The sequence below is a fragment of the Pieris napi genome, chromosome 9 (assembly GCF_905475465.1).
Source record: "Pieris napi chromosome 9, ilPieNapi1.2, whole genome shotgun sequence".
Classification (NCBI taxonomy): Eukaryota; Metazoa; Arthropoda; class Insecta; order Lepidoptera; family Pieridae; genus Pieris; species Pieris napi.
The window spans coordinates 9,868,656-9,888,504 of record NC_062242.1 but is presented as its reverse complement, the minus strand read 5'-3'; the positions used below and the strand labels follow the sequence as shown (position 1 = coordinate 9,888,504).

The 19,849-nt window shown below is 38.9% G+C and overlaps 1 protein-coding gene across 1 annotated transcript in view; it reads right to left on the bottom strand.

The window, feature by feature from the left end:
- LOC125052724 overlaps window positions 1-19,849 on the bottom strand; it is a 57,671-nt gene that overhangs the window by 13,998 nt on the left and 23,824 nt on the right. The window contains exon 2 of the mRNA XM_047653721.1: window positions 325-515. Within this exon, the coding sequence (XP_047509677.1) occupies window positions 325-515 (191 nt within the window). The remainder of the gene's footprint in view (window positions 1-324; window positions 516-19,849) is intronic.

The following is a 19,849-nucleotide window of genomic DNA, read 5'->3' as shown; positions in this document are numbered from 1 at the left end:
TAGTAGCCGATTCTAGACATACAGAATATGAATATAAAATTTCAGAAGAATCGGTCGAGCCGTTTCGAAGGCGTATGGGAACGAACATTGTGACACGAGAATTTTATATATAAGATAATCTGTATTGGTGTAATAATTTGACATAGTAACTTCATTACTCTCCCATAGTCACAATTATATTTCTTTATGCTTGATTTGTTGTTTTGTCAGGTAGGTATTAATTTCTAATTAAATTAATCCAAAGATTCCTAATTGTTTTGTATGAATAATATAAATTTACAAATGTATATTATCTGTGGAGAAATAAATAATAAATTTAATTACCTGTATATATAAATCGTCTTTGCTCTGTTCTGGCTTCGTAAACTCGGCGTGTAGAGCATGAGTCTTCCCTCCCATGGGAAGAGTAGGTGCTTCACTGTGCCAGTTCCTCTCCTCCTGGCGGAATCCAGGGTTGTCGAAGGCAAACTCATCTTTGACGGACTCCGGGTCTTTTGCGAAGATTAGGTGCTTGCCTGTAAACAAGAAAATTTCTTAAGTTTTGGACATATTACAAATATAAAACAAAATTTCTTCTGTAATAAAATTTATAATAGTTTTTAATCGACTTCGAATAACTCGAAAAAGCTTTTTTTTACAATGTTTCGTGTTTATTATTTGTTGCTTTTGAATTTCAGTAAATTCAAGAAAACATTGAAATTTGTGGAGATATAAAGAATAAATATTGTATGTTGCAATTATTTTCGGACTTATTAACACTTTGGGTTGACATTTTTAGCGCTTAAGGTTATTTGCAAAGTGAACTCACCTTCGCAAATATTAAATACTCGACAATACGCATTTATTGAATTTTTCATGTCATCTTTAAACTCAACTAAGACCAAATAATTTATTTATTGTATTATTAATAATCTTACTAACTCATATCAATCTTACTAAAATAAAACAGACTAGATTGATAAACAACATATATTACACAGAAAAAATGAGTACATTCATAGACAAAAAAAACACTGAAATTTAACCTTAAAACGACAAATAATAGTATGACATGTTTCTTTAATTCCTTTTTTCGTCTGGTTTTTCTATACTTTAGGCTTTAAAGAGTCTTTGAAAATTACTATTCCCTATTTTATTTCGCTAATTTAGATGCCAGCTCATTCAAGTCAATAATATAATAATAACGTATTCAAATAGAAAGCTTGATGTTTTGATAAAGTATTTGCATACAATTATTAATTTAGTGTGTTTATCACAAAGTTTCTAAAAGTTGCCGTTAAATGATAGAAATCACGCAACTTCACACGTCATTTACTTTCCTTGAATGTCGTACCATGTTGCACATAGACCAAGAGGTAGGGAACAACAAACATAAAATCATTTCGTTACTACTAGAATATTTAAGTTTTGAGTAGACTCTTGGGCCGTGGGGTTGCACTTGGCACGGGCGCTAATTAAAGATTTAAGTTGGCGCGTATATAGTACTGGTGACCTCAGAGCTGGTGCTTCTCTCGCTCAATGAATAAGTACCGTAATACAGCGAGGAAATGCTGCCAGCGTAAGGTACACTGCCACAGCGAACCAACTTTTTAAATTTGTTTTAATTTTATTTTTATTGATTTTTTATTTTTATTTATTACCAGGTAGGTTAAGAAAATTGTAAATACTGTATATTTGATTGTCAAATAATGAAATTGGTTTCGTTAGCTACCCACTGAAATATTTCCGAACCAATTCGACTTAAGGTCAATCAAGAAAAGATCGTACTTATTCTTAAATGGCTGGTACCGCACTTGAAATTTCTGGCAGTGTTAGTGATCATCAGCGGCGGTATCATTTAAACGACAACTGATTTTACTGATAACTAATACACAGCGTGTAATGAAGAAAGCTAATCATGGCTTACCTAAGAATGGAACATAAAAAAACGTGTGTGTACTTATGTACACGCACTTATACTTCTTTGGCGTAACAAGATAAAAATCTTTTCAAAAATGTCATTTTACGTTTGTAGAAAAACGACACTAACAATAGAAAAAAGGTATTTAATACATTGAAAGTTTTATTATAACGCATTATCTAGTTAAATAAAGTTTATTCAAATATCACAAAAAAACTAAAAGGTTGATTTTAGCTAACTTCAAGGTGTCGGTTTTTTGTGACGGTGTGCGCGCGCATTGTAAAAATTACTCCCATATTTTTCCCCTAACGCGCCAAAAGAAGTATAACTTCAAAAAGGAACTAAAGTTTACGAAGCAATCGTATTACTAGCACATATTTTAAGTTAAAACAAAAAAAGTGCAAATAGACAATAAATAAAACATCAATTAAGTCACGCTAACATTGTCCTATATGGGCACAACTTTCTCCCCTTTAAAGATACCTTTCACTATTTTTAATACACTTCCAATTACATAAATAAAAACAATATTTACTTTTACAAATTAAGTTCTGATAATTATTGATTAGAACAGCTACGGGTTAGTCTCTATTGCCTCTTGTCATTTGCGGAGAAGGTATGGAAGTACAGTGTGTACGTGATAAGTACACTCCATATGTCCTTTTTTTAATGAGTTGAAAATGCGCATACGCAGTCTCACGCTCGTGGTCTGTGGGGCTGGGTCTACATTCAAAGATTTCTGCTAATCGGATGGGTACTGAGACACTACACACTAATAACACCTCAGCCCTCCACACGCCCTTAAGATGGGTCCTCGGGCTTCGCCATGGCATTCAAGCCAAGGAATCCGGGAATATATCCGACATAGACCTAAATCAAGGCGGTTCCAGACTGCTCGAGAACCCAGCCTCGAACCTCCGATCAGTCTTCACTCTCTATAGGTCCTGGATTAGCATCGGTACTCTGGATTGCGATTCTGACTTCATTCTTATGTAACGTGCGATCCAAAGGTTGCAAGAACCATATTATTGCATATGAAAACACTGGGGTCGCTGTTGCTATTGGAAGTTACATTGCTCATGTCTCGGCGAATGAACATCTGCATGTAACAGGAGGCAAACGGGCAGGAGGCTCATCTGATGTTAAGTGATACCGCCGCCCATAGAGGCTCGCAAGTGCGTTGCCGGCCTTTTAAGATGGCTCTTTTCTTAAAGACTTAAGGCAGTTAATTATTAACAAATTACTGCTCGCTTTAAGTTAATACAATTCCATATTATTTGAAACCTGATCTAATATTTAAAAATTCGTTAGAAAATATAAAATATAGAAGAGCTTGTTATGTAACACGTTTGTTTGATATGACCTTGAGGTATTAAAATGATGTTTATGAATATTAATATTGGAATTTCCACTTAAATAATGTGATTTTCTATACGTATTGGTCTACACATTTTACTTCATTAACAAAGATATTATGGTTAATGCTGCGGTATGGATACAACTGACAGGCAGAATATCTAGGATTGAATAACGCTTGATAAAGCTTTGACTCTTACGCTATAGAGATCATAGACAAGTCGGTCGGTAGCTTTCACAAGTCTACTCCTTTTTTACTTAACCTTCCGAGATCAAACCAGTCTATTAACTTTCTTTGCATTCACTATAGTAATTAATATGTAATGCAAAATCAATCAATTTAAATGATTTGCTCATTCGACCGCTCTTACGTTATTATTTATTTGATTTGACAACCAGTCGTGCACGGCTCTGTGGTTGTCAGTTGTCACGTATCATTTGTTTTTTTTAATCTTTGGTTTAGGCCATATATTCAATATTACTTACATCAAGTAAAATACTAACGAAGTTTATGTTATTCTTGACTTAAAATACAATAATTAGTAATGAAAAAAGCTATGGCGCTACAACCCTTTAGGTCTGGGCCTCAGCTTTTTGTACTTGTTCATTTGTTTTTTCTTTATAGGGGAGTCTAGTCTAGTCTAGTCTAGTCTTCTGTGCGTAACACACGCCGTCGACTTTTTGGGTCTAAAGCAAGCCAGTTTCCTTCACCATACAAGCTAGTATTAACTGCGCACTTTTTAAAACTTTAAAAAATATTTAAAAAAACATACGCAGAAAATCCACATGGTGCACAGCTTGTTGAGTCGCTTGCTGAAGGTACTAGGCCAACACTGATATACAATAATTAATAAGGTACCTGTCTGGGGGGGGTCTGGTCTGTGTTTTTACGGTTCCCAGTACGACATGTTTGCATCGCATGGTAGCACAGGTGCAGACCTACCCTACCACATCCCTCTGATGGGTAGGGTGGCGTGGTCTTGGGAGGAGTGCAGGTCACTGAGATCCCCAAGGCAAGTTTGGTGGACTATCCTTCTCGAGGTTGCCGACCCCGTTTTTGGTCTATTACCCTATGTAATAGACGCAACTGAAACCACCAAGCGATTAATTGCAGGGATGGAGAGGTCATGTCCTTGCAAGTTCATCATCCAAAAAGATAGGATGGTGGACAGTAAATGACCTCCCGCGTGTTTGTGCCGTGCGCGGGGACCCGTACGGGGGGATGAAGGAGTCCTGGGGGTTGAGTGTGACAGTGCGCCGGGAACAGTTGTGCGCTGCACACAACACGCCTCTTTGGTCTGGATTTCTCCTCACACGGGAGGCCATGGACTAGCTACCTGTGGTCAACCGGCTGCGGTATCCCATAAGCGGGCTACCAAGCGAGAGTCGGGGTGTGGGGGGGGGGCCGTCGGCGAGGCTCGGGACTCGGGGTGAGTTTGCGTCATCGTCTCGTGATGCGAACAGCTCCGTACTTCCTGGCAGCGTGCGGACGCGTCTGCCTTCCTACGCACTGGCTCTATACCGGAGGAGTAGCTCTGGCGTTTGCTTGCTGAGCAAGTGACGCCCCCGACTGAGGACTCCGTGGCGGGTGGAGAGCTCTGAAGGTGAATTTATTACCTAACACCTCATGGACAAAGAGGCTTCAAAAACAAATAAACAGAACAAGAACAAGGCCACATCTAAGGATGTGGTATCTAACAAACAACACAGGGTTGCGTCTCAGGACGGGTCACGGTGCAAGGCGCCAGTGACACGACACTTTGATGCCCCTGTTTCTCACAAGGATGCGCCAAGCCCGGCAGCGTCCAGTGAATCGAAGGAAAGGGAATCGACTGGGGACAAGCCAAACCGGGCTGCACCCAGGACCGTACCCAATCCATCAGAAATGACAAAACCACTGCACAGGGAAGCGTCCTCCGTCGCGGCTAGGTTAACTGCGTTGGTTGAGCCAAAGGAGGTCACTCTGGATGATGCAGCAGTACTGCATGCGTCTGAAGGGGTGACATCCACGGTTAGACCGATGCGGAATACCGTGTCTGAGACGGTGAATGTACCCGGTGCAGCGTCCTCAACCATGGACATGACGGCCCTGAAAACCGCAATACAGGAACCGACCATGACTATGGTTTTGAGCTCATCAAAGAGGCGACGGCTCAACAGGGTCAGAAGGGCGGCAGAACGGCAGGAGCTGTTAGCTGCTGCTCAAGGACCTCCTGTTAACCCAAAACCAGCCCCTGGAGCTAGCAGAGCAACAGGTGGCAGGAGATGGGAACCGAAGCCGACGGCGTCGAATGCCGCGCTAAGGCCTGACGGCTCCAAGTGCAGCACGAGACCCGAAAACAGTAAAAAACCGAAAACCAACGAACGAGTGAAGGGCCAGAAACGTGTACGGCCTGAGGACTCAGTTACACCGACTGGGGAAAGGAAAAGGGTAAAACCTAACCGACCCCGAACGGTGGGAGGGACCTCGGCCAGTTACGCGGAAGCGGCGGCAGCATACAAAACGAATGAGTTCTGTGTTGCTGTAATGACCGAGCCCTTCCTCGACATGACCCAAGAACAGGCGGAAGCCATCCGCCTACAAATCCAAGGTAAGCTGCACGACGAGTTAATGGCGGATGTTGCAGCTCCTCTAACAGAAGAAACGAAAGACATCAGGTTCCGGGGCAAAGCCCACTTCGCAGATGGCGTCCTAAAAATGTGGTGCGAGGACGCCTACGCGTTGAGGTGGCTGACCAGTACCTGCGATGCCATCACCAACCCTATAACAGACACCAAACTGGTAGTTAGGCCTCAGTCAGCAATCCCCAGCAAGGTTCCATGCTTACTTCACGTCCCAGACTACTCTAACAGCACGGAGAACCTGATGAGACTGCTTTTGAGGCAGAACGGCCACTACAACATCAGATCGTGGACTCTGACGCACGAGCGGAGAACGAAGGACCCGACAGGCGTCTCTCTCTTCTTCCGAGTGCCAGAGTCCGAGATCGTAACGATCAGGAAACAAGACAGGCGTGTTTACTACCTGCTGGGGAACATTTACATCCGCATCCTGGATAAGGATGAACCCTCGCAGGTGGCTGACGCCCCGCCTCAAGCCATTGCCAGCACATCGGGGACGGCGACACCGAGGCCAACGCCTTCCACGTCACTGACGGAGAAGGCTGCGGATGGCCGAGTGACCAAGACTCACGTTCCCATGGAGACGGCACAACTAACATCGGATGAGGAGTTATTTCAGGAGACCGGGGGGAGTGAACTCAGCGACAGCTGTCTGCGCTCCTCCCCTTCGCCGAACTGACCTCATTCAAGCCAACCTCCAGCATAGTCAAACAGCGTCGGCTTCCCTGCGCAGACTGCTGGAGACCAACCCCAAGACCATCGCCGCGATCCAGGAGCCGTGGATCCGGAATGGCAAGATATGCGGCCTGGGTAACACCGGTGGTAAAACCTTACTGGACACCCGCGTAAGTAACCCAAGAACCTGCATACTAATACCCAAACATGTACCAGCATTACTAATAAACGAACTATGTTCAAGGGACCTCACAGTTGTTAGGTTACCCAGGAACGAGCTTCCAGACATTGTCCTGGCGTCAGCCTACCTACCTGGCGACGAGGACGTGCCCACTCCGGAACTCGGTCTTCTAGCCGACTACTGCGAGAGGGAGCAACTGGAGCTCATCATAGCAGCAGACTCCAATGCACATCACAAGCTATGGGGTAATGCTAATACCAACGCTCGAGGTGAGAATATGCTTAATTTCATACTTAGTAATAATCTTATCCTAGCAAACAGCGGCTCAGAACCAACATTTATCAACGCACGTTCAAAAACCATAATTGACTTAACATTGATAACGCCAGGCCTGTCAGACCAGATACATGACTGGCATGTGTCTGGTGAATTATCATGCTCGGATCACAGGTGGATCCGCTTTGCAATCAAAGGGGACCTACCTAAACCACAACCTAGAAGAATACCTCGGAGAACTGATTCAGGAAAATTTCACAAACTAGTCGGCTCCGAGATAGCAAAACTAACATTACCAACAATAATTGATGCACAAGACATAGACAAACATGCAAATAACCTAACGTCCCTACTTCTGACAAGCTATGAGCAGTCATGCCCCCTCACCATGCCAAGATGGGGGGGCAAACAGAACTGGTGGTGCCCCGAACTGGAGAGACATCGCCGGAAGGTCAGAAAACTGTTCAATAGAGCGGGCAACACAATGAGGCCTAGGGATTGGGACAAGTATACAGTCGCTAGGCGGCGGTTCAAGAAACTTCTTCGTACTAGAAAGCAAGAGTGCTGGAGACACTTCTGCACTAGTATTGAAAACAACAACCAGGCAAACAGAGTGAAATCATGCCTCTCTAGGGAAACCTATCACTCTGTCGGCTGCCTAAAAAAACCTGACAACACATATACAAAAACTGACGAAGAAACATGTGAGCTACTGCTGGCGACTCACTTTCCTGGCTGTACAATTGCCAATGAGCAGACATGGCAGAAATACGCGGAAAGAGCAACCGTCAACTCCGACTGGCAGGTAGCTGACAAAATAGTCACAAGAGAAAAGGTAACATGGGCGATCAACTCTTTTCTTCCATTCAAAGCTGCGGGCTTGGACGGGATATTCCCAGGCCTACTAAGATGGGGTGGGAGCCTTGTAGTGGACTATCTGGTGCCATTATTCCGAGCCTGCATAGCTCACCGCTATATACCTCTGAAATGGAGAGAAGTAAAAATCATTTTTATACCTAAACCAGGAAGAGAGGACTATACCCAAGCAAAGTCCTTCAGACCCATCAGTCTCACATCATTTCTCCTCAAAACACTGGAGAGACTGGGAGACCTGGAGATACGCAGTCGGGTAACATTGGCTAAATTCCTCCATCCTAATCAGCATGCCTACAGCTCAGGCAAATCAACAGAATCATCACTCCATAACGTAGTATCCCGCATTGGCAACTCACTGAAAATAAAGCAGTCAACCCTCGGCGCATTCATTGACATTGAAGGTGCATTTGACAAAACGAACTTCACGAGCATTACCAATGCACTTGTCACTTGTGGAGTACCATCGACCCTTACAGAGTGGATAAATAACATGCTGAAACATCGAGCCATACAGTTCACCGTGAACACCACCACGCGTGGTGTTGTCAGCAGGGGCTGCCCACAGGGCGGTGTCCTTTCACCACTTTTGTGGAATCTAGTGGTAAATGAGCTCATCACAGAACTAAATGCTATCAATCTCTACACAGTAGGGTATGCGGATGATATAGCTATCCTAACATCGGGGAACTTTGAAAGCACCTTATGTGATTGCATGAGGAAGGCTTTCAGAGTAATTGAGAGATGGTGCAATCAGCACGAGCTATCTGTCAACCCGTCAAAAACGGAACTAGTCTTGTTCACAAACCGAAGGGTTCTTGGCTCGTACAGGCTACCAAAACTCTTCAACTCAGAACTAAGACTAAAAGAAAGCGTCAAGTACCTAGGTGTGATTCTAGACAGCAAACTGCTTTGGAACAAACACCTTGAACATAAACTAAACAAGGCCACGATTGCCTTTTATCAATGTAAAAAGATGCTAGGCGTCAAATGGGGCTTATCGCCTAAGATTACGCTATGGCTCTACACCGCCGTAATCAGGCCAATGCTGGCTTATGGAGCCCTAGTCTGGTGGCCGAGGACAGAACTCCAAACAGTAATAACTAAACTTGGGCGCTTCCAAAGGCTTGCCTTGTCCGCTGCCAGTGGTTGCATGAAAACAACGCCAACTTCAGCATTGGAGCTAGCCCTCCAAGTTGCACCCCTTGACATACACATACAGCAGGAGGCAGCATTGGCGGCCATAAGGCTTATGGTACTGGACTTATGGGGTAAAAATCATTACAGCACACACACAGCGATCCTAAACAGGGCAATAGAATACCAACCGCTAATAGCGGCGCCATGCGATAGGATTGTTAATCAACACATGCTAAACAAGAAATACCATGTACAACTGAGAGAAGAGGAATGTGATCGATCGACCGCGAACGAGCTACGCATATACACTGATGGCTCAAAGACAGGGAGCGGCTCCGGTGCTGGCATATTCTCTCAAGATCTCAACATCAAAACACACCTACCCCTAGGCATACACAGTTCGATCTTTCAATGCGAGTGTGTTGCCCTAACCGAAGCAGCCAGAGGCGTAAAGCGGTTGGGAGTTAATAACTTTTGTATTAAGCTCGTATCCGACAGCGCGTCTGTGCTGATGGCGTTAGGGGGTAACACGACAAACAGCAAACTGGTGCTGGAGTGCCACAATGCACTGGAGGCTTTAGCCCTGACGAACAGGGTCACCCTACAGTGGATTAAGGGACACAGCGGATCTCTCGGCAATGACGCAGCCGATGAGCTTGCGAGGAGAGGCTCGGAAATGTTGCCGGCAGGCCCGTATCCGCTCCTACCCTTGCCCTTCTCGCAAGTCCGAACATGGATTCGCCAGAGATCTGAGGAACTCCAGCACCAACGTTGGTCATCAAGTGTGGACTGCAGGCAATCCAAATTGGTTCTGCCAGTGACTAACACAAGAATGACTAAACAACTTTTAAATCTAACCAGGAATAACCTCAAAATAATGATAGGGACAATCACGGGCCATTGCCTCCTTAATAAACACCTTTATGTCCTAGGCGCGACAGACAGCCCCATGTGCAGAGGCTGTTTCAACGCAGAGGAAACAGTCACCCACGTAGTCCTGGAGTGCGAGGCTGTGGCTAAACAACGTACAGAAATCCTCGGAACAGTGAGGTCGCTCCGTGAAGCCTGCGAAGTGCCCAGGAAGCTTCTGTGCTTCTGGAAGGAGTTAGGCTGGCTTAGTTAGCCAGGGCTCACGTACAACGGACCTAGTGAGAGTCTAAGTGCGGAAAACGAGTCCACAAACCATAACCATAACCATAACCATAAGGTACCTGTCTTTTATTCATTGATTTTTTACAAACCCCAAGTAATAGATAAGCGCGATGATATAATGTTTACTGTTTCGCAAAATTTTAGTATTAAGCACAAATGAAAATAAAAACTATAATGCCATGTTATTAAGAATTGAAACCAAGTATGAAGCAATTCGATTGCATTCTATAGAGCACAATGATGTCATACATAATCATTTGATCAATTGTTATAAAGGCATCGACGCTGGCAAACATTAAAGACGCTATTGCCCGCTCCAAACAGTCTTGATGACGCTCATTTGTGGCAGTGATGCACACTTGAGGGTTTCCCCCAAATTTAGGAATCAAGAAGTCCAGGGGGGGTTTAGGGTGCATTTATATAAATAAACGCAGGATTCTCTTTAACATTTATTCAGGGTACTTTTTGGGGAGTACTTTACTCAAGATTGTTTTTGCTAAACGCTCGATTCTATACAATGTATATTAAGCGTAAAACCCAACCAACAAACTAAACCAAATATAAACTACAAGGGTATATACGTATAAATATAGCTATACCTGAAATATGAAACTAGAACACTCCAAGATCGAAATAACAGCTATTTTATATAATTTGCATGTATTTTTATATTTGAAATTACATTTAAAACTCTAGGTGTTTTTAATCGACATTTAGCGATATTTGAAATAGATCCTATGGGGAACATTATGTAGGATTTGGCATCTTTAATGCGTGGCTCAAGATAGTACGCGATGCCGAGACAATGTGGACATCCTTTGCCCCACCTTTGGGATATAGGAAACATAGCATTCAAGACCCCATTATATACTAACTAAAATAAAGCTTGTAGATTGTAAATTAACCTAAATAGGTACTATTATAAAACTTGACACGGGGAAGCTTTCACAACTTTTTGCTTTGTAAAGACTGAAGAACGATGCAGTTATATTATATTTACATCGGTTTGAGTGTCCAAGAGGAATTTAAAAGCAACGGACGCCTTTATTATTCAAGGGAAAAGTAGACATCATAACTTATTTTTTATCAATTTTATTACTCTCACAATTAGTTTTACTACAGTGAATATAAAATTTTGTATTACTGATATTTTATTCTGATAATTAAGTCATAGCGAAACATTATCTAAAGAATTAGTTAAACTGCTTGGAGATGATACGGAAGTCACCAAACCCATTGTTTGAACAGAGTTCTCACGTTTAAAACTTGTTTCTGATTTACCTGTCACTATATCCTGCAGTGTTAATACAATAGACAATTATAATATATTTTATAACAGTGAATGAATCAGGTGCAAATTACGAAGCGCTAATGAAAATCTCTTTCTGCGCGGATCTATAAAATAGCTAAAAAGAAAGGATGACAATATGAAACCATTGTCTAGTGGCTAGCGACTTTCGAATCAAAGCTGTGTCGCCAATCGATTTTGTATCTGGAAACTTCCTCGTAAGGAGGAAAACATCGTGAAGAAACACGCTTTAAACATGTTGCCACTTTTGGCTCATCTACCTGGCTGTTAAGAAAAATAGATGAAGAAAAAGATTCAGAAATCTAAAGCCCATATATAGCCAAATATATTTCTCTAGTTACCTTAGGCGGAAATTGAAAATTGAACTATATTACACAACAAAGTATCAAAGACGTTGCGCCTACTGAATGCTGTCTCCGACACTATCGACATATTCACAGTAGCGATATTGTGTATTTAATATTTTTATTTTTCTCGACATTATGGTATTGGCATAGGCTATAAGGATAATGTATGTATTTCTGTAATAAATAAATAAACAATAGAGTAATAGTATTTGTTTAGATTTGTAAAGTAAGCTAAATTAAACTATCTATTAAATTACGTCATTGCGTTTGACAGTTGACATCGATGTCAACGACCCACCGCGTAGGGCCCTTATTTATATTCTGTTCATATTAATAACCGCATAGAATTACTATGATTGGTATGCGAGGTGTAATATGCTAAGATTCTATGGGAAATATATTTTATTATTGGATTGCTTCCGCCAGTAGCCGTATCTTAATACCGCAGTTACAGGAATATTATTGTAGACAACAAATTTTTCGCCCCACATTAACAAGGAATTACATAATAACAAAATGGGTTGATCGAAGGAGTTGCGTTACGACCTTTTTAGGTCTGGGCCTCAGATTTTGTATCTGTTTCATGATCATTTGTCAATTTAATAGGCAAGTAGGTGATCAGCCTGTGCCTGACACTCGACGTCGATTTTTTGGGTCTACGACAAGCCGGTTTATTTACGATGTTATCCTTCACAGTTCGAGTGAATGGCGTAATGCACACATAGAAAGAAAGTCCATTGATGCATAGCCGGGAATCGAACCTACGAACTCAAGGATGAGAGTCGCACGCTGAAGACACTAGGCTTTCACTACTCTAATAAGCCACAACGTTGATATCAAGAAATAAAAGATCTTTTTTTGTATACAATAAATTTCTACAGCGATCTATATATTTCTAGGAACTATGAATCTCTACTAAAATATGCATAATACGATATGTATCAGAGAAATTAATTTGTCAATTTCACATAATTAACGTTTTATAACATCACGTAATCTACAATTAATAAATAACTGAAGATCAACCGATGATAATCATAAGAAAATGACATTCTAACATGCACTGATGAAAGACAATGCAGTATTCAAGTAACCTAATTTAAATATATTAACGAAACAATGTAGTGTTTAAGTCGTTTATTTTCCCAAAAAATAATTATATATTATTTTTTTCCTCTAACTTTGATTTTGTTCCCTTTGGAGTAGAGACTCTTGAGCCGTAGGGTTCAAGTGCACAGGTGCTAATTATTTTTACTTATCACAGATTCAAGTTGGCGCTTTCATCGCTAAACGAATAATTATTGCAATACAGCCTGGAAATACCCGACTTCAAGGTAGAATGACTAACTACCCATGCCAGAATTCAAGGTACACTGCCCCCGGGAACAAACTATTTAAATTTGTTTGAATTTTCTATTTTTTTATTATTATAAGTTTGTTAGTTTTTTTTTTATTATTAATTAATATTTTTTTTTTATAAGGTAGATATTTCTTTTATAACAGCCGACCCTGGTCTTACATTAATTTAAAGAAACAAACATTCAAGCTTAAATTTTAGGTTAGTTTCGTGTAATCATGAAATTTAAATCATTTTACAACATGGTAACACCTAGCATGTCTTCTAAGACCATTTCCCAGTGTTAATTTACAACGATTTACACACTTAACCTGAGAAAATTCCCACGATTGAACAACCTAATTTAGTTACATAATTAATTACTATATATATACATATGTATATGATTACAAATACATAATACTTAATATTATTTACTGCAGCCGCTAGTTGGAAAACAATATGAAACAAATTGTAATTAACCAGAAAAAATACTTTAACGTAAATGTCGATTTAAAGTCAATTTGAACAAAAGCTATTTATTTAAGGATGTTTAGATCTGAGACTATAAACACTATAGTGATGCTAACTCTAACCCAATGTTACCTAAGGCCAACTTCAAAAACTAAATATCAATTAATAATCCCTAAAGCGTTTGTTGTACGTTCGGTTTTAGAGGTAATTTAAAAATGCAATAAAAATACATTCAAAAATATATTTATCAGTGGCGCTACAACCTCTTTAGGTCTTGGCCTCAGATTTCTGAATCTGTTTTATGATCATTTTTAAAACAAGTAGGTTATCAGCCTCCAGTGCCTGACACACGCCGTCGACTTTTTTTATATTTCAGTTATAGCGACACCACTTTCGCGGCTTTGTATATATATATTATATATATATATTGTATTATTCTGCATTTCATTTTTTTTGTAAAGGGGGGAATGGATGTAGTGACATCATAATCACTCATACAATAATATTGCACTTGTGTGTAGTAGTTATAACCGTTTGCCTTGTTTATAATGTATTCATGTTCGCCAGTCTAGCTAGATCCAGTGTACTTATCGCTCGAAATAAATAATATATTTAATAAGTTAGGACGAAACTAACATTGACTTCATCAGTCTTACATTGTTCTTACAAATTGTATAAAATAATGCATTTCCCTTCCCCAGTTACACGAGTAATATTACAAGATGGCGACCAATGTGAGATATATACCGACCGATACTTGATACTTGAATGAACGTATTACCTAACAAACAACCTTTTACTTATTATGTGGTTGGCTTTTGACCTTATTAAACGCTAGCACTAGGTATGTTTAATATTAATATGTATTTAATTCTTTAAAGATAATTCAATTCGCAGGTTTTTAAGTAGATAATTATACAATATCTTGTGCGCTCTACAAAATCAGTACTAATTCTCTCACGCTTTAAGATTAAAACTGTAGCGTTAAACAATTATAGTTATGCAACAGTTTGGTTGTAGACCTTGACACTTCACGCTTAGGCCGGTACGTTCTATGGATTAATTGTCAGTAATCAATAGGGCCTTCGACAAATTTGAAACTTGTGTCAATTTGAGCAGGAATCTATTGGCTTGCTTTGAGTGGTAAAGATTTTCAAGTTTGTTATAGTGTTTTCGTGTGTTGCTTATGTCCAAACCCTATGTTTTTTGTAGAACAAGGGGGAAACGTTCAGGAGTGTCACCTGATGCTAAGATATACTGCCGCCCATGGACACGCAATGCCAGAATGCCCGCGCGTGCGCCAGTCTTTTACTAATTAGTACGCTATTTTTTGAAGGACTCTAAGTCGAATTGGTTCGAACATACTTCAGTGGGGCGCTGGTTTCACATAGAATGTGCCCACAAACTATTATTGTACCAAAAAATTTAACCGGAAAAAATATCGCAGTGCTTAATCAAAATTGTATGACGGAAAAATTGGCGCGCAGTTTCCTTGTCGACATAATTAATTATTCAAATGCCAAATTGAATTCTTATATTCTAAGCAATTAGTGTTTGTAATATGCCAGAGAGCTCGCGAGTGCGTTGCCGGCATAAAATTTAAAATTGTTATAATTTCTATTAGGCAGTTAAGATAGAAATTAGATTTGTAAGTGTTGACACAATTTACGTTAAAAAACATAATCGAAGAACAAAACAACGTCGATCGACTGTTATCTAACTATTGTTACAAAATTCTTTAACAAAAAAACTTGGTGTTTGACAGGCTATTGTTCTTGGAAGCGCACGCGATGGAACTAATAATTTTTACTATGTCTTGGTAGCTTCTTAAATAATATTAAAACCTTATTCATGGCAGAAATATGGTTGTGACAAAATTGATCTAACGCTAGTGATCCACACTAGGGTAGCCCCTGTGTTTACTAGTGATTACTAGATTCCATTTGTATGGGCTAGTTGATATAGTTCTTAAAGTAGGTTTAAAAATAACAGAAAGGATAAAAAATTTACAGGCGTAAAAACAAGATATACTCAATAGATATCGGCTATTAATTTAGTACTGTGTTTTCGTTTTATTAGATACAAGTGTATTTCTACCGTCATAAATAAATCACTTATCCACTCGACGGTACCCGAAAAAGGTACCCTTTCTCAAGATTAACTTCAATCTGTAGATAATGCAGTTAAAATATATAAATGTTTTATTTTATATAACTAGCTGGCCTGGCGAACATCGTACCGCCTAACAGTCGATTCTTTATTTTTTTTAAATACTTATTCTGTTATTCGGGACACCGGTCTAGCTAGTACGATAAAAAAAAAGAAAGTTGATAATACAACAAATACATTATGTCAAAAAATTAAAAATTTACCTTCCCGGAACCCCTCCCTCACTAACACTTGAACTTTATGATATGGTATTAAAGTTCAAATTGCCTTTAAATATTATTACGAATATTTTGTATGGGAATATAGAAAAGTGTTGTTTTTAGACTTTTTCACTCAATTTTTTTTAATTTTTCTCTCCGTAAGAACCATCCTCGTACTTCAAGGAATATTATAAAAAAAGAATCAGACAAATCGGTCAAGCCGTTTTCATGTTATGTCGTGACAACGGAAAACGGGTTTCATTTTTATATATATAGATATATGAATGTTTTATTATTTTATTTATTACGATTTTCAACGTATTCAGAAAGTGACTTAATACTCCAGAAATTACAATCGAGCCTTGACTTAGAAATACATAAAAAACTAATCTAATATAACCACGAACACTAATTACTACGAACATAAGAAATGCAATTTGGCATTTGAATAATTAGTTATGTCGAAAGACAAGGAAACTGCGCGGCAATTTTTCCGTCATACAATTTTGATTAAGCACTGCGATTTGTGTTCCGGTTACATTTTTACATACAATAATAGTTTGTGGGCACATTCTATGGGGAACCAGTTGCCCACTGGAGTATTTTCGAACCAATTCGACTTACGCCCGAACCCAATATTTAGCCACAATCTCAGATTGTGTTCAATGACAAATGTCCAGACCGTGACAGTCGATCGATCTAATATCTGCATCCCAATAACCATACCCTACGAAGACAATCCATTTTTGGCGACGGATAAAATGCTCTTTGTCGTTGCATTTTACTAAGTTTACACTCATATTTGTTAATCAATGTAAAACAAATAACATTAAAATATACATGTCTATGTTTAAAAAATAACAAACAGCTTTTTTAATTAAAAACTGGCGTTAGTTAAAATATGTTAAAATAATTAACTGTTGGAATCAAGCTTTCGTCAAGTGTCATTTTCATACAAAGGTCTATCCACAGACCAATATAATTTTCCATACAATATAATTTTCGATAAGTCTAATCGGATTACGTATTCACCATTCATTAAATTATTTATGACTTTTGTAGAATTTCTACAAAAGATTGTCTTTTCTTTTATTTGTCCCTAAGACATTGTTATAAATGTGACACTTCTTTTCAGACTTCCTACTCCAGTCAAATAAATTGTATATACATACAGTGTAAACTCTTTATAACGAATTTCAAGGAAACGATCTTTTTAATTCGTTATAGAGAGGGTCCGTTATAGGGAGGGAAGAATTAATGTATGGTTTTTGTGTTAAACCAAACAAATTGATCTCCTTTTCACGTTATGGAAAGTTTTACGTTATAAAGAATGAGGTTATAAAGAGTTTGTTTACACTGTATTTAAAAATAAACCTCATCATTTCAATACAAAAGACGGGCCTCGAGATTTCTGTATCTGTTTCATGATCATTTGTCAACCTAATAGGCAAGTAGGTGATCAGCCTCCTGTGCCTGACACACGCCGAATTTTTGGTCTAAGTAAGGTTTCCTCACGATGTTTTCCTTCACCGTTCGAGCGAATGTTAAAGCGCACATAGAAAGTCCATTGGTGCACATCCGGGGATCGAACCTACGACCTCAGGGATGTGAGTCGCACGCTGAAGACACTAGGACAACAAGCGAAACTTTAATAAAATGTTTTAATAAAATATATAAGCATTGTAAGTAAAGAATGTTCATTGTGCTTTATCTTATAATCTGCATATTAAATATTATTCATACATTATCTCTCAGTCACGTACCAACATCCTATAAGTGATGTCATTGTTTTAAAACAGTCTACAGAAACTATAGTATTAACGTGTTGAACATAATTCGAATACCTTATGGTTGAAATTGGCTATTCAAAGGTTCATAACTGTATGGCGTTTTTGGACTGTGGCTTAAATGGCGTCAACTGCGCAGGCTTTGACTTTGATTATTGTCTGTATGCCCTCTAAGGCTATACCTACGTATATATTTTATAAGAAAACTGACACGATATATTATTTGCGCAACATTCAATTTGATTTAACAACTATAGAAATTCAAATCTTATTTGTAGTTACTGGCATATTTGACACTTAACTTAACTTATTCAGTGATAAGTGTATAGTTACCTGTTTGGTACAAACAAATTGTTGTACCTAAAAAAAAATTCAATTTCTAATTAAGTACTATAATTACATTAAACAACTATAATTACATTTGTACCTTGAATCCTAAAAAAATATTAAAAAAATAAATCAGGGGCACTACAACCTCTTTTCGGTCTTGGCCTCAGATTTCTGTATCTGTTTCATGATCATTTTTAAATCTAATAGGCAAGTAGGTGATCAGCCTCCAGTGCCTGCAAACGCGATCGACTTTTTGGGTCTAAGACATGTCGGTTTCCTCACGATGTTTTCCTTCACTGTTCGAGCAAATGTTAAATGCGCACATAGAAAGAAAGTCCATTGGTGTACAGCCGGGATCGAACCTACACCCTCAGGTGTGAGAGTCGCCCGCTAAAGCCACTAGGCCAACAATATTATTAAAAGGAGTCCCTTTAGGCAAGGTTCCGAAGATACTGGCAGCGTTCCCCCTTTGAATACCTACACTAATTCTTTGTCCGAGGAAGCTGCCAGCTCTATTAAGTGCTTATTTTAAGGAAGGCTATATTATAACAATATTAACAAGTTAACTCTTTTGGAAACTTTCACGTTTAGACTTTAAAACATCGCCCACGCAAATATCAAAACTGGTTAATTTGACTACATACATGAGCCCATTACATTCCTGTTGCAGATAAAATTGTACGGAACATTCAGTATACAAATACTTCTTGAAGCCTTCGCAAGTCGACCTTGTAACACACCATGACGAATCGGGCGTACGGTTTAATAATAAGTTGAAATAGTTAATATTATATAACAGTTTATAAACAATACAACTTAAGAATTTAGTTCGTAAGTTAAATATTCGTTTTCTTAATGTTGGCTAAACCGTAAAAATATACTACTGACAGCTGACGTCTCAATAATGATTCCTACAAGTACATAAGATGTTTTTTTAGCTGACATTATTGAGCTGTGTTGGCTTGGGACGTAAGTTCAAACCCCGGCTGTGCACCAATGGACTTTCGGTGTATTTGCGCATTCAACACTCGTACCGTGTAGGAAAACATCTTGAGTAAACCGGTGTAGAGTAAAAAGGTTGACAGCGTGTGTGTGGCACGAAACAGATACAGAAGTATATGTATAGGAAACTTGTAGCGCGTGTTTTTTTTTTTAAATTAGACCACAGTAAGAGGTTATCAGTTCGACTTCTTGTATATGTTTTATGCTCTGTGCTATGGAATTAAAATTTCTAGCGAATACCATACAAATAGTTTTGTAATAAGATCGATTGTAATTTATTACTTTTGCATTTCGGATTAGATTCAACTTAAACTTTTCTCATGCACTTTCATAAGAATTAAAAATAACAACCAAGTCGTTTCTTTGACATCTGAGTCCTTTTATTAATTCGTGCAAAGAATTCAGTTATATAAAACCTATATTTAGAATGGCATTTCTAAACAATAAAAACCAAAGCCCAACTCCAAAGATGACTAATCAATGATAGTAAGGTCTTCCTTTTAAATGCTTTATTTTTTGCAACCTTATCGTTTAACCCAATAAAAACTGTTAATTATATATACGCAAAATTAATCTTTTTGTTTATTCAAAGAACTACGTAAGTGTTCTGTTATTCGCGGCCTTGTGTTATTCAAACAAATTATCTCAATAATTAACTCTACATACTACAGTAAGGCTACGAGTTTAATAAAGTGAGTCATAATAGTTAATCGTTTAACT